The sequence below is a fragment of the Schistocerca americana genome, chromosome 1 (genome assembly GCF_021461395.2).
Source record: "Schistocerca americana isolate TAMUIC-IGC-003095 chromosome 1, iqSchAmer2.1, whole genome shotgun sequence".
Lineage (NCBI taxonomy): Eukaryota > Metazoa > Arthropoda > Insecta > Orthoptera > Acrididae > Schistocerca > Schistocerca americana.
This window is the reverse complement of record NC_060119.1, coordinates 730,026,136-730,041,233: the sequence shown is the minus strand read 5'-3', so window position 1 is coordinate 730,041,233 and position 15,098 is coordinate 730,026,136. Positions and strand designations below refer to the sequence as shown.

Sequence of the window (15,098 nt, the reverse complement as noted above, 5' to 3'; positions counted from 1 at the left end):
GTAAGCCCACGGACCGATGACCTTAGCAGTTTGGTCTCATAGGAACTTAACACCAGTTTGAGACCTGAGTTTCTCCTGGCGTTTACAACTTTCAATGTCGTTTCTGACGCTGAGACTTTGCCAGCGGAGATGTCCCATCTTGAAGTTACGTTTCGTCAAAATGGTTATTGTGATAGACAGATTGAACGTGCGTTGCGCTATCGACCAACTGTACATCGGGTGATTGATGATAATTCTGAGTCGACACCTTAGTCTACTGCCTTTTTGCCTTACGTAGGAAACACTTCCAACAAGGTCGGTCGTATTTTACGGAAATATGATGTGAAATGTGTTTTCCGACCTCCATCTAAAATTAGAGCGCTTTTGAGTTCTGTTAAGGATGATCTTGGTCTGCGTAAGGTGGGTGTATATCGCATTCCTTGTAGCTGCAGCATGGCATATATTGGTCAAACTATCAGGGCCGTGGAGGACCGATGCGCTGGGCATAAACGGCACACACAATTACAGCAGCCAAGTAGATCTGCTGTTGCCGAACATTGCTTCGATACTGGTCGCCCCATGTTATATAATAACACCGAGATATTGGCTTGCACGTCCAGCTATTGGGACAGTGTTATTAAGGAGGCAGTTGAGATTAAATTAGCGAGCAACCTCGTTAACAGGGATGGAGGTTTCTGTTTAAACTCTGTTTGGAATCCGGCTCTCTCCCTTGTCAAAAAACAGAGGGACAGAGTCAATGCTACCTCACCTGCGAGTTCGTAGTCTCACTATCGATAGCTCTGACTTTGGTCATCTTTAGTGGCACTAGTGTTCAGGGTGTGTGTTGCCTTTTCTTCATCAGTCCGAGAACCGAGGTTTTAAATTTGCATGTACGTCGCCTGTCCGTTGTAGTTTGCCTTGAAAATGGCGGGGTGTTCTCCCGCCGAAATATCGGCGGTCGCTGAAAGTGTTACCTGGCTGAATTCCCGGAAGTTATTTTAACAGCAGTTGTTCTAAATGTTCAAATGGCTCTGAGCACTATGGGACTCAACTGCTGAGGTCATTAGTCCCCTAGAACTTAGAACTAGTTAAACCTAACTAACCTAAGGACATCACAAACATCCATGCCCGAGGCAGGATTCGAACCTGCGACCGTAGCGGTCTTGCGGTTCCAGACTGCAGCGCCTTTAACCGCACGGCCACTTCGGCCGGCTGTTCTAAATGTTCTTTGATATCCTGAATACTGGTAATGGAACATAATTGGTGTCCGAGTTTGGCCCACATATGTTCTATCGGGGATAGATTCAAATGTCTTGCTGCACACAGGAGTATCTTCAAATCAGGCAGACGTTTCATAGAGGAACTTGAGATTAGTGGACGACATTGTCCTCTAGAAAAACGGGACCGCGAGGCAATACATGGGAGCGAAAGATAGTCGTGACATACCTTTTTCCCGTCAGAGTTTCCTTAGTCACTACCCGCCGTCGCATGAAGTCTAATGCCCGATGGCTCTCCCCACCATGGCACTTCGGGTAACACCGTTGTACCTCTCCAAAACATGAATGGGGCCTCTCCCCATGTCTTCGCCATACTCGCCGACTTCGGTCATCCTGGTAGTGCATAATCACGATTCATCGCTGAACACTGTGCAACGCTATTCACCAGCAGACTATGCTTCCCGTCAAGGCACCACTCCAACGCAGCCGTTTGTGTTGCTGTGTCGACGGTACCCTAGACAAGAATCGGTAATTCCTTAGGCGGCAACACTAACGATTTACATTCCCGCGACGGTGTCTACATATACAAAGCTACACTGACCTCAATCCGTCTTTTGAGTGCTTCAATTTTTTTGTCACGTAGTGTATGTGCCGTACGTTCTTCTTGAGGGCTAAACTGAGCTCAACGGTGCAGATGTCTGGTATCTCCTTGGTTCCCAGTTAATATCAGCAATGGTTCGGAAAAGTGAATCGGCGAAAAGCGTTTTCGTACATCTTGTGTTGTGAGAGAAAACATTGCAATTCACGTCCTAAGCGCTGAAGATAAGGCTGTAACAGATAGAGACGCTCCGACCGGGGTTCACTGTTCCCAGACCTTTCGCTTTAACGGAAGTAAGATACACACGGTTCTATGACGGTGGATAACACGCCCGTACGCTCAGCATTGCGAGAGGCCGACAAACGCCGTGACGTCAACGAGACGACGCCCGCGGACTACACGGAAGTCTGCCAGTGCAGCGGGCACGCTTCGCCTGGGAGCTTAAAGCGGTGTGGCGCCCGGCCTGGAGGAGCAGTCTGCTGCGCGCCGGTCATGGGGAACGCCATGACGCCGAGGGAGGTGCACAACATGCGAGTGCTCATGATCTGCACAGAAATGGTGAGCCCGCCGTCTCGCGCCGCTATGTAATGGTGTTGCCAACGACTACTGTCGCGTTGTGTCTTTGCGTTACAAGATTACCTACTCAGCGTAGTCGCGGTCGCGTACCGATGAACGAGAGCGTGCAATTATCTGCTTCTACATGCACGGCAACTGTTAATGAACGTAGCAGTTACAAATGGCTGTAACTATTAAATGCACAGCACTACAACTGGAAGAACGACAGAGAGTGTAGAAGAAAGTTCGACTTTCTTTTTTTTTTTACGTTGTTTCATATGGTTTATGTATGGTTACACGGACAATATCTATGCGATAACCCATTTCACGCCAAACATTCTGAAACGTATGCCCAGCTACCAACGCGATGCCGGCCGGAGTGGTCGAGCGGTTCTAGGCGCTACAGTTTGGAACCGCGCGACCACTACGGTCGCAGGTTCGAATCCGGCCTCGGGCATGGATGTGTGTGATGTCCTTAGGTTAGTTAGGCTTAAGTAGTTCTAAGTTCTAGGGGACTGTTGATCTCAGAAGTTAAGTCCCATAGTGCTCAGAGCCATTGGAACCAACCAACGCGATAGCATTTTCAGTTCTGCATTTGTTTTCGGTGAGGGAAGCACGCACGTAAGGTCTTTCACAAAACTCCGTAAAAATAAATCCATAGGTGTTAGCTTCGGAGACTCATGTGGCCATTAGCGGGACTCAGCGTAGTGGTGTTCAATATGACCGAGGCAACACCCTCGATATCAAGTTGTGAGGCTGTTCCGTCTTGCTGAAAGATATAATCGGTGGAATCCCACTTAAAGCGGTAGTATCAGCCATTACCCAAGCATGACCAAGGAAGTGTTTGTTCAAAATGTTCAAATGTGTGTGAAATCTTATGGGACTTAACTGCTAAGGTCATCAGTCCCCAAGCTTACACACTACTTAACCTAAATTATCCTAAGGACAAACACACACACCCATGCCCGAGGGAGGACTCGAACCTTCGCCGGGATCAGCCGCACAGTCCGTGACTGTAGCGCCTTAGACCGATCGGCTAATCCCGCGCGGCAATGAAATGTTTGTTGAATCACTTAGCTCAATGAAGGAAAATGAACTGAACAATTTTTGTGTTGACATCCGACTCCTAATTCTCTGTTCTTGGGTGACGATCAAAATTTTGGACTTCCTTTTCATTCTCTGTGATAATTTTCCATGTATCACATCCATGTATCGCTGTGCATTACATAGTTGTAACTGTTCATAAACACTATATTCATTTTAAATTGCTCTGTATCGTTGGTGCATTAAATATGAATGGATGGTTTTACGTGTCGTCGAGTCCCTGATGACACTGATTCCGACCAGTTGATGTCAGATCGCCGAGGCCTGTGGGGGCGAAGCACCAGCTCCACCGGAGAAGAGGGGGGACAGAAAGGGCCGTGGCGTCTTTGAAGGAAGCATTTCAGCCCTATGCTAGCGGTACTGGCCTAGCTGCAAACGCACCCGCCATGCATATGGCGAATATCCTCAACAGGATTCCATTCGACTGGGAGTACCATGATCGTGTTGAATGTCATCCTTCAAATGCATTCTGTAAGAATAAGCATCGGAATTCATGAAAAGAAACGGATCACAAATGATGTCTGCATATACCAGTATCAACGGGATGTGGAACAGGTGTCACAATTGATGAAGAACGGTTTATTCTGAGTAAGAAGCGGAGTTCCGCCGATCGATTGGCTGTTAAGGGATTCTTTTCCTCATTTATGCATTTAAATCAGTGTGACTTTTATCGCACTTCTCGCACTTTCCAAGTGTATATCTTTTTTCGTCTGTTTACGTGTGCATCGGAAATAAAGTGCAAAATTCTATTCCTTGTCGTATGTTTAATAGAATTTTCTCCTGTTTTTGTGAAAAATGCGTTCCGTGGCGATTTCAAAGCGGTCCTAACATTTCGTTTTTCAAAATTTAGCCATTTGGTGTTACATTGCTTCCAGTATAGGATAATTATTTCTTCCACAACTGGGCCTTCCCCACGTTTAATCTTTAGAAAGTAGTTATTGTTCTGTCTGCTGTTCATCTCAACTTGTATGGTTCTTTGGTTTGCCAGTATTCGAGATTCTTTGTTAAATTACCTGCCCAAGTCACTTAATAGTTACTTGAGATCTTACTTGCCTTCAGTAAGAACCGTTATATCACCTGAGAATCTATGTCCAGATACGCACGGTTTTTGCACTTTTTATTTTTTTCCGTATTTTTCTTTAGTTACCAATAATATACTGTAGTATTTGTTTGTATTTCATACGATCTTTAACCTGTTACATCGTCTGAAAAAGTAACTAGCTGGCGTCGCATTTTGATTTGTTTACTTATACATTAATTTAGTTCTTCCCTCTGTCTTATCTGATCTCGCTTTCATACATCAGTAACACAAGTAAGCATGGAACTCATGCAACTTCATAGCTATTTTTCAAACTTCATTTAAGGTTCACTAAAATTCATGTGCATGTGTGAGTGCGTGTGTGTGGACCATGTTATGGTTTGTAGACTGCAGGTGCTTTTCGTCAGGATAACGAAGTATGTGCTTCGTAACTGACCATGGTCGTGGAAGTACGAGGGTCATACAGTTATTCCTCTCCTTGTTTGCTTTACGGTCGTTAACTGGCTTCAGGCTCAGATGTGCTTGTTATTTTTATTTCGTTTGTCGAATGGTCTTTACGTGTTGGCATCATTCACAAACTTCACCTGCTACTGTATCTTTATTATGCAGTACGGAATGGAGAATGTACTGGCAGCCGTGTTTAACGCAAGCCCCTACCACGCCTTAACTGTTGTTTCCGAATTGGAGACGCCATTTGCGGGCAAAAATATGAATATTGGTCTAGCTATTTGAAAGGAAGCTGAAGTACGAAATAAAAGGGTATTTTCTTTACAATTCTTACTGAGTAAACAAGCCTGTCTTTAATGAGAGTAATTTCTTAGTTTACTGAATTAGATCCACATTGAAGGTCGGGAGGTTACAGATGTGTATTTAAGAATGTAGATTTCGTTTCTTACATGTACAAGCAAAAATTCAGGAAATTATAAATTCAAGACAGTTGCATAAAAATTACGAAGTAGCAGATGATGGGATTGTTTTATCGTTTACTAAAGTTTTCAATTTCGGTTCTTGTTTAATATTTGCTGGTACATCCTCAATATCTGTCTTCTGCGCTTATTTAATCTTGAATTTATATTTGCATGGCACAGTTTTATCTACCTTCCTTTCCACAACTTTATCATATTTTTCTTCAGTCTGCTTGGACCTGGATAACTGTGATCTCCAATATTGTTTGAATTAGCCACTTCGTCTTCACACTTATTTAGGGATGCAAAGTCCTTCTGAACATTATTTGCATATCTTAAGTCACTGTGTATGCAATGTTTTATCATACAAGGCGTTAGGGGTGAAAGTGCAGATATTTTTATTTGTGACTGAGGACAGTGTCCTTAACAACATTACTTCAGTATTTACTTTATTTGTAGGTTAGTAATTATAGTCATTCAGAGTAGTATGTTTCAGATTAGTTAGTATCTCCAAGAGCAAACCGTTAATGCTTACACTGAGATGACGAAAATCATGGGACACCTCGTAATATTGTGTCGGAGCTCCTTTATCTTGATGTAGTGCAGAAACTCGACGTGGCACAGACTCAACAAGTCGTTGGAAGTCCCCTCCAGAAATATTGAGCCACGCTGCCTCTATAGTCGTCCACAATTGCGAAAGTGTTCCCGGTGCAGGATTTTCTGCACGAACTTACCTCTCGATTATGTCCCATAAATTTTCGATGGCATTGATGTTGGGCGATCAGGGTGACAAAATCATTCGCTCGAATTGTCCAGAATGTTTTCCAAACCAGTTGCGAATAACTGTGGCCCGGAGACATGCCGGATTGTCATCCATAAAAATTTCATCGTTGTTTTGGAACGTGACGTTTTTGGGAATGGCTCCAAATTGCCTCTAAGTAGCCGAACATATCAACTTCCAGGCAATGATCGGCTCAGCTGGACCAGAGTATCCTGTTCATTCCACAGTCCACACCATTATGGAGCCACCACCAACTTGCACAGTGCCTTGTTGACAACTGAGGTCCAAGACTTTGTGGGACCTGCATCACACTCGAATCCTACCATGAGCTGTTACCAACGGTAATCGGGACTCATTTGACCAGACCACGGTTTTCCAGTCGCCTAGGGTCCAACCGATATGGTCACGAGCCCAGGAGAGGCGCTACAGGCGCTGACGCGGCGTTAGCAAAAGTACTCTCGTCGGTCGTCTGCTGCCGTAGCCCATTAACGCCAAATTTCGCCGCGCTGTCCTAACGGATACGTTCACCAGACGTCCCACGTTGATTTATGCGGTTGTTTCACGTAGAATTGCTTGTCTGCTCTCGGTCGTAAAGTGAATTAGTTTTTCTCCGTTAATGTATTAGGAGTAGTATTTTTTAGGTTGTATTGTATTGTATTGTATGTTAACCGGGGACCTAGAGACGACGGAGAGGCTCCGTCCCCGCCGCAGCCGCAGTGGTCCGCAACCCCACGACTACTGCAGTCCACTTCACCCCTCCGCCGCCCCACAGCGAACCCAGGGTTATTGTGCGGTTCGGCCCCCGGTGGTCCCTCCAGGGAACGTCTCACACCAGACGAGTGTAACCCCTATGTTTGCGTGGTAGAGTAATGGTGGTGTACGTGTACGTGGAGAACTTGTTTGCGTAGCAATCGCCGACATAGTGTAACTGAGGCGGAATAAGGGGAACCAGCCCGCATTTGCAGAGGCAGATGGAAAACAGCCTAAAAACCATCCACAGACTGGCCGGTTCACCGGATCTCGACACAAATCCGCCGGGCGGATTCGTGCCGGGGACCAGGCGCTCCTTCCCGCCCGGAAAGCCGTGCGTTAGACCGCACGGCCAATTTTTTTAGGTTGGTTAGTACCTCCAACCACATGTGGCAGGAGCAGGCCATTAATGCATATTTCCTCATAGGCAGTACGTCAAGTGTTAGAGCGTGGACGCGTGTGCGCAAAACGGTTAGTCTATACTGCAGACATAGTCCAGTTAGTGATGCAGTTGCGACCACGCAAAAAACATCAGATAGTAAATTATGAAAAGTGTTTGTAGGAAGATTGTTTGACGCAGAGAAAAAGAAAAAAACAACTAAGACACAGAAGTGAAAAAATGTTCAAATGTGTGTGAAACCTTATGGGACTTAACTGTTAAGGTGATCAGTCCCTAAGCTTACACACTACTTAACCTAAATTATCCTAAGGACAAACACACACACCCATGCTCGAGGGAGGACTCGAACCTCCGCCGGGATCAGCCGCACAGTCCATGACTGCAGCGCCTAAGACGGCTCGGTTAATCAAGCGCGGCCACAGAAGTGATTACACATTAAAGTACCGATGGCTACAGTATCTGCACATATATTCGTAACTCCCTGTTATTTGACATCGTTCACTAAGTGCAAACGCAGAGTTATCCAGCAAATGGTGGCTTTAATGTGGGAGCGCTACACTAGTGCCAGTGAGCGCCCTAGTCATTTTTAGCAAGTCTACGGTTTAGCTAGAAGCGGTGAGAAACAACGGTGTGTTTTTCTGCTACGCAGATGATATGCTGCATATGCGGCGTGTTGCTGACGCCGCTCCACGGCGAGTGCTGGCAGCGCTCCTCGACGGCGCTCCAGATGGCCGCCTCTGGAGGCTACGGTCTCATCGCAGTGGGCCGCCTGTTCGCTCTGCTCGGCGGGGACCTGCTGCCACTTGCCATCGTAAGTATCAGCCTACCGTGCTGCCGGCAGACAGCAAACTATCTTTTGCTATGAGATGTCTGCATGGCGTAGTATGCTAAACAGCACTTTGGCGACAGTATTGGCGTTCTCTTACGGGTCCATTCCCCGTCAGTCTATAAATAAGCGATATTTAAGATTTCTTTTGTAAAAACTAAAGAAGCAATCTATCGGGTGATCAAAAAGTCAGTATAAATTTGAAAACTTAATAAACCACGGAATAATGTAGATAGAGAGGTAAAAATTGACACACATGCTTGGAATGACATAGAACAAAAAAAAAAGTTAAAAAAATGTCCGACAGATGGCGCTGGACAGCAAAACGTCAGTAAATGCTACCGTGACGGATAAGACGTACGCCGATATGTTACAGAATCGCATCATCCCCAGCCTGGCTGATAAACATCTGCTGGAACGTACGATGTTTATGCAGGATCGCGCTCCACCCCATATTGCTAGACGCGTGAAAGATCTCTTACGCGCGTCGTTTGGTGATGACCGTGTGCTCAGCCGCCACTTTCGTCATGCTTTGCCTCCCACGTCCCCAGACCTCAGTCCGTGCGATTATTGGCTTTGGGGTTACCTGAAGTCGCAAGTGTATCGTGATCGACCGACATCTCTAGGGATGCTGAAAGACAACATCCGACGCCAATGCCTCACCATAACTCCGGACATGCTTTACAGTGCTGTTCACAACATTATTCCTCGACTACAGCTATTTTTGAGGAATGATGGTGGACATATTGAGCATTTCCTGTAAAGAACATCATGTTTGCTTTGTCTTACTTTTCTATGCTAATTATTGCTATTCTGATCAGATGAAGCGCCATCTGTCGGACATTTTTGAACTTTTGTATTTTTTTGGTTCTAATAAAATCCCATGTCATTCCAAGCACGTGTGTCAATTTGTACCTCTCTATCTACCTTTTCCGTGATTTATTCAGTTTTCAAATTTATGCTGACTTTTCGATCACACATATGTAAATCTTTTTGCACATTATTTATTGATTCTGCGACGCTTTAAGATTTTTTAAAAGAACTTCAGTTATCACTAAGCCCCCCATCCGAGGAATTAAAGTAGGAGGAGGAGGAGATTAGTGTTTAATATCTCATCGGGAACGAGGTCATTAGCGACGGAGTACAAGCTCGGATTAGGGAACGACGAGGAGGTAAATCAGCCGTTCTCTTTCAAAGGAACCATTCCGGCGTTTGCCTGAAGCGATTTAGGGAAATCACGGGAAACCTAAATCAGAAGGGCCGGACGCGGGTTTGACCCGCCGTCCTCCCGAATTCGAGCCCAATGTGGTAACCATTGCGCCATCTCCCTCGATCCTCAGTTTACGTAATTTGCAACAAAACCTGACGTTGGTGTGTCGCTCAGGACACGTGTATTAGGTGGAGACGAAGACGAACCTGGCCATGATACCATTTGTTTAGCATGAAGATGAAAAATATAATTTAAAAACAAATTTCTTTTACAAGACGGTCACTGTGCAAGGAAAGAAGAAATGAAGGCAAAGGTTTGTTGACCGTCGACGACGAGATTGTTAAAAGCAGAAGCTCGGATAGGAGTGGAATGGAGAACGAAACTGGCGGTGCGTGTTCAAAGTAAGCATCCCAGCACTCAGCTGAAGCGATGCAGGCAAAGCACGGAGAATCTAAATCTGGTTGGCCAGACGGGGGATTTGAACCGATGTCGTCCCAAATACGAGTCCAGCCTCTCACCTATGCGCCAGCACCGTCACTGTCCCCCCCACCCCCCCACCTTCAAAGTCCGCCTTCAAGCGGGGCATTGCATTCAATGAGCGACGCGCTGATGTGGTCTCTGCCACACTGCGGAACTCTAAGGAACGATCTGTCTTACTCATACAGTAACTTACTTATCTGTACCGTGACGTTACGTAGCATGCTCGAGTGGAAAATGGCTGCTACAGCCAAAGCGCGCAAACTACACACGAGTTCTCGAAAGGGACTAGCGTAAACTAGCTTTTCGCTTCAATAAACACATGGCATAGAGCCTCCACCCAACAATATTTCCTATGGTAATTTGAACTTTTGACGTTTTGCAGACACTATTCTTCTTTAAACGCATTTAGCAAAACATTTATTTCCCTCTGTGTCCAAGCAGGCAAGGTGTTCTCTGTACTGAAACGAGATGTGGCCTGCATGTGAAGTAGTTGGTGTTCTTCCATTTCACTGGTTCATGTTCTAATGCGCGTTCACATCACTTGATTGGTTCGATAATTGCTATACATGTTCAGAATAACTTCGCAATGTGTATTTTCCACATTCTGACGTCAGAAACATGTTGCGTTTGGCCTTGACTTTGGAAATCGCAGCCTGTGAGAGGACAGCTTCAGATTGTACGCCCAGTCTGTATTACTTATCACCACTCCTTTCCTTGCAGGTGTTCAACACATATACTGAAGACAGCTTCTAATCTCTGTGTCCACCTCCTCCTTCCTCTGTCTGTCCATCTCATCCTCACACCTTTGTCTATCTTTGCCTCCCCCCCTCTGTCTCTCCATCTCCTCCTCCCCTCTCGTTGTCCATTTCTTCCATCTCCTCTCTCTGATCATATCTTCCTTTCCCTTCCCTCTGATCATATCCTCCTCCCTCCTCTCTCTTTCTCTCTCCACCTCCACCTCCTTTTCCACTTGCTCACCATCCAATAGCCACTTGCTTAATGCACCTCCACGTGCAGCCTTCCCTCTGTCCAGTTCCTCCTCCACTTCACTCTATGCATCACAAACTCTATCTTTCTCAACCTGTCCCCAGCAATGCTAATTGGCATTTGTAGTCCTTGCAATACAGTTCAATAACGCAAGCCGATAATACTGCCGCAACACGCCTGTCATACATGTCAGGCTAGACATTAGGGGGTGGAAAATCATTTATTTGCCCCTGATGTACAGGCTGGCATGCAGTGCAGATCGATAGAGTGTGCCGATACTACTACAACATAACACATCTGCCATCATGTTGGAACCCAGAAAACTGTTTCTCGCCTCTGACATGGAGACTGCCATGCAAAGCAGGTCGATTTGGCAGGCTGATACTGTTCCCACACAACATGAATGCCGTGCAAGGCAACCTATACGCCAGGGGCTGGAAAAACACGTTTTCGCGCGTGTCTCCGCTCCTATTAGAGCTAGGAGGCTATAAATCTCACAGTGCTGATACTCGAGAGGCCTGCTTTTTCTATGCCAAATTTGACTGAAATCGATTCAGGGGTTTGTGAGGAGATCATGGACATGCACACAAATACTCATACACTCTATTGAAACAGTTCTGTGTTTGCCTGCTAAGAGTGAAATGTATGTACGTGGTTGCAGGAGCGGCTGTACGTTTGGGCAGCGGCGGTGCTGTTCGCGGCGTGCGGCGGTGTGTCACTGGGGTCGGCGGCCATTGGGGACAGTGCGTGGGGCCCCACCGATCCGTGGGAGACTCGCGAGGTCACCCGCGCCGCACTCGCACTCCTCGTCACCATAGTGCTGGTTGCCGATGCCAGCACGTGCCACTTGCCCGCAGGCGTCATACTCGAAGTCCCACCTCGCATCAACAGTGCGGACGCTCCTGCTGCCGACGACTCGCCACCGCCCTACTCTGTTGTCATCGCACACGAGGCTGGTCTGCTGCCGTGATACTGAAAAACCTACTCAGGTTCAGCTGGTGAGACAAGCTGTGAAGTGAGGTCTTCTTGTCTGTTCGTGTCCACTTGTGTCGCCACCACAACTATACTGATGCACGACCCTGTGATCCTGAGGATCAGCAAACTGGAACTTCATAGCACATCAGGGCAGTATCCGTGAGTATTGCTGACTCTCCACAATGCAGTGATGTTTGGAAAACTAAAAGTGCAACTTCGCCTCTTGGACCGCGACCACAAGAATCCATGAATATGCCACTGAACCAAAGCCCCAGATGCGCTGTTGCGTCCTCATCCAACAACAGTGAAGGTGTGGACATGTCTGATCTACCACCGGGTGATGATATCGATACGGGCAGTGTAGGGCATGCTATAGGCAGCTGCAGACTCCGACTCTATTGCTCAAACCCTCTGGCGTCAAGCAGCCTGTCTACTTCAATGTACACAACTCCAAAGCTGTTCAGGATACATCGTACTATAGCCCAGTGTTAATGACCTCTTTGTGTTGTGGATTTTGTGTTGGATTCCTCTTTGGACAGCTTGTACTCTGCTGTTGACCGACTTTGTTACGATTATGGTACAAGGACTCGCAACTACTCCTGTGAAGTACAAACTGTGAATGTGACATTTGCGTTCTCCAGCACTTAGGTGCTGTCGACATGAACCCGAGCACCGCTCTCGTTTGGCGCTTGTGGCGGAAAGTGTTTGTTTCTATTGTGCGGGATAGAAAATACCCAAGAGAGTCTCATGATTCCCTTTTTGGGAGCACATAACTAGTAATTCGTATGTTACTGCATGTAAAATTGGTGGTTATAATGATGAACTATTCTGTAGTGTATCCATTGGTTCTCAAAGCTCTCTCTCTCTCTCTCTCTCTCTCTCTCTCTCTCTCTCTCTCTCTCTCTCCGTCTGTTGGATGGAGTAAATAGAACATAACGTGTTGTTCATTCAGTATTTTGGTAGTATATTTAGTGGAAGGAAGGGGCGGACTGCTCAACGAAATACGTATAGTTCTGTTGCTCGTAACTACACAACTAAATAAAAGTGAAACGTTAAAAATGTAGAGCGGATTCTAGTCATAATATTTAATGCATGCTGAACAGCAATGTTCATTCTCTTCCGTGGGGTATGGGCTGCGTCAGACATATATTGTAACCTGTCGGTTCTTTCTTTTGTGCAGGTGAAGAACAAGAATGCGTATCTCTGAGTCTATACTGACAAGTAGTTTTATTACAGGGATTTTCATAGAATAAACTCAAGTAAATACACTACAAAGATGGAAGAAACCGCTCTTTACCAATGGAAACAGTGGCTAATCTCCATCGTGATGCGATTTAGGAAACTAAAAGTTACCAGAAAACTTCACCTTCTCCATTCATGTAATCACATAGTTGATGTGAAGAGTACAGCAGGTTTATGTTCCTTGTCAGGCCATCTTTATAAGCAGATCAAGTGCATCGATACATAAAACTGCAGAATGGCCAACTCTGTGTATATAGATTTTTATGTGTGTATGTATGTGCTTGTGTACGTGCATGCGTGTGTGTGTGTGTGTGTGTGTGTGTGTGTGTGTAACACTGTTTTCGAAATCGTAAACAGAATACTCAGATGGAGTTATTGAGTGATCTCAGTGCTTGCAAATACTGTGATATAATTTATTTATATTTTTTACTCATATTTTATTTGTAATTTATTAGCAAAATAAATAATTTCAAGAATACTTTTCTTATTTACTGAAACCATTTGTTTCCATGACAAATGATACGTATAGTTATGTGGTAATATTGCCTCCCTGGTGTTCACTACCTCTAAAAAACTTTAAAACAAATTTCTCAGATAGCATTTAGTTTTTTGTGTATCCGGTTTTATCATAAATGACAGATCTCTGGGCAGAATACGACCTAGTACACGAATGTGCTAATTGGCGAATTTTCCGTGTGGTCAGTGTTTCTATCAAATGATGGTGTCATTTAACTCTTCTATCTGCTGTCAGTCTTATCATCTGTATGCATCCACTACATCCAACGTTCTACCTTCAGTGCCAAGTTTACTGTTCTGACAGCTTTAGCGTCGATCTTTTCCTTCCTCTCTGAAAATTCGTCTGGACGAAGCCTGGTTAAGCACTTCGCTGTAAGTGATTATGACAGTTTCATGAAAAGTGGAGAACATTGAAGTTCAGAGAGTTGAATCGTGAAATTATCCAGATAACATAATGGGACGCAAAACATTCAAAAATAAGGCAATAAAGAGCAAAGGAGTCAAAAATCTGACACTTGATAGCGGCGGTCCACATAAATGGACTACGTGCGTTTGGAGCATTGACTTTGAATCGACAAATTAAAGCCAGCCACTGAAGACAGCATTTCCACAGAGACTATAGGAAACCGTGGAGCTGACGTGAAAGTACGACTGAATTCTGTTAACGAATGATACATAAAGATGAAACTATAAACGGCCCTTGTGCTATTAGTGGAAGCATTGTCTGAATGAAGAACAGGCAGCCGATTAAAAACATCTGGAATTTCGCAAAGCCGGCTAGAGTGGCCGAGCGGTTCTAGGCGCTACAGTCCGGAACCGTGCGACCGCTACGGTCGCAGGTTCGAATTCTGCCTCGGTCAGGCATAAGTAGTTCTAAGTTCTAGGGGACTGATGACCTTAGAAGTTATGTCCCATAGTGTTCAGAGCCATTTGAACCAATTTCGCAAAACTGAAAACGTCACATGAATGTGAGAAAGACTTAGGTTAGTAAACCATCGAACAATGTCAGTAACAGGTATACATTTGGTCAAATGATAAGTAGTTCCGAACATTTCAATGTTTCGTAGCAGAAACTTAACCTTGAAAACGTTAAGTGAATTTTGTCAACACAAAAGACAAAAACATTATTTTTTGTTGTTATTTCGTCCTCTCACGGGAGATGTTCAGGCAACAGAGTCTAAAAGTTCTTCAACAGCACACTTCGTTAAAATGCAATGTGGTCAAAAAAACATAACAGTGAAAACCATACAGATGATATTACCAGAAACAGGCGATTCAGATTTCGTAGGTGATCTTAGTTGCATCTATGGGAAGCTGGTGCTTGTGTATATGTCAGCTGATGGTTCGATGATCCACTTGATGATCCGGGTGAGTGTAGTGTAATCAAAAGTAGGGAAAATATATCTGGGACACGAAAGAACAGATGACCTAGCGAGTTCAAGAAAGGAATTTGTCAGATTCATTCAGAGGATTTATGATAGGGATTTGGTGCAGCAGGACACAGGATGAAACTTCCTGGCAGATTAAAACTGTG

The 15,098-nt window shown here is 45.2% G+C and overlaps 1 protein-coding gene across 1 annotated transcript; it reads left to right on the top strand.

The window, feature by feature from the left end:
• The first annotated feature begins 2,253 nt into the window (after positions 1-2,253).
• On the top strand, positions 2,254-13,446 carry LOC124545161. The gene is made up of 3 exons (XM_047123999.1): positions 2,254-2,352; positions 7,978-8,139; positions 11,493-13,446. Exons 1-3 carry the CDS (start codon positions 2,287-2,289, stop codon positions 11,799-11,801), a joined length of 537 nt encoding a protein of 178 aa, XP_046979955.1. The 5' UTR covers positions 2,254-2,286; the 3' UTR covers positions 11,802-13,446.
• The last annotated feature ends 1,652 nt before the right edge of the window (positions 13,447-15,098 follow it).

What these genes read in the sequence shown, in the direction of transcription:
- LOC124545161 (XM_047123999.1), top strand. Translation starts at nt 2,287, where the DNA reads ATGGGGAACGCCATGACGCCGAGGGAGGTGCACAACATGCGAGTGCTC. An exon ending in TCATGATCTGCACAGAAATG is followed by an intron (nt 2,353 to 7,977) that starts GTGAGCCCGCCG and finishes TCTGCTACGCAG; the next exon opens with ATGATATGCTGCATATGCGG. An exon ending in ACCTGCTGCCACTTGCCATC is followed by an intron (nt 8,140 to 11,492) that starts GTAAGTATCAGC and finishes ACGTGGTTGCAG; the next exon opens with GAGCGGCTGTACGTTTGGGC.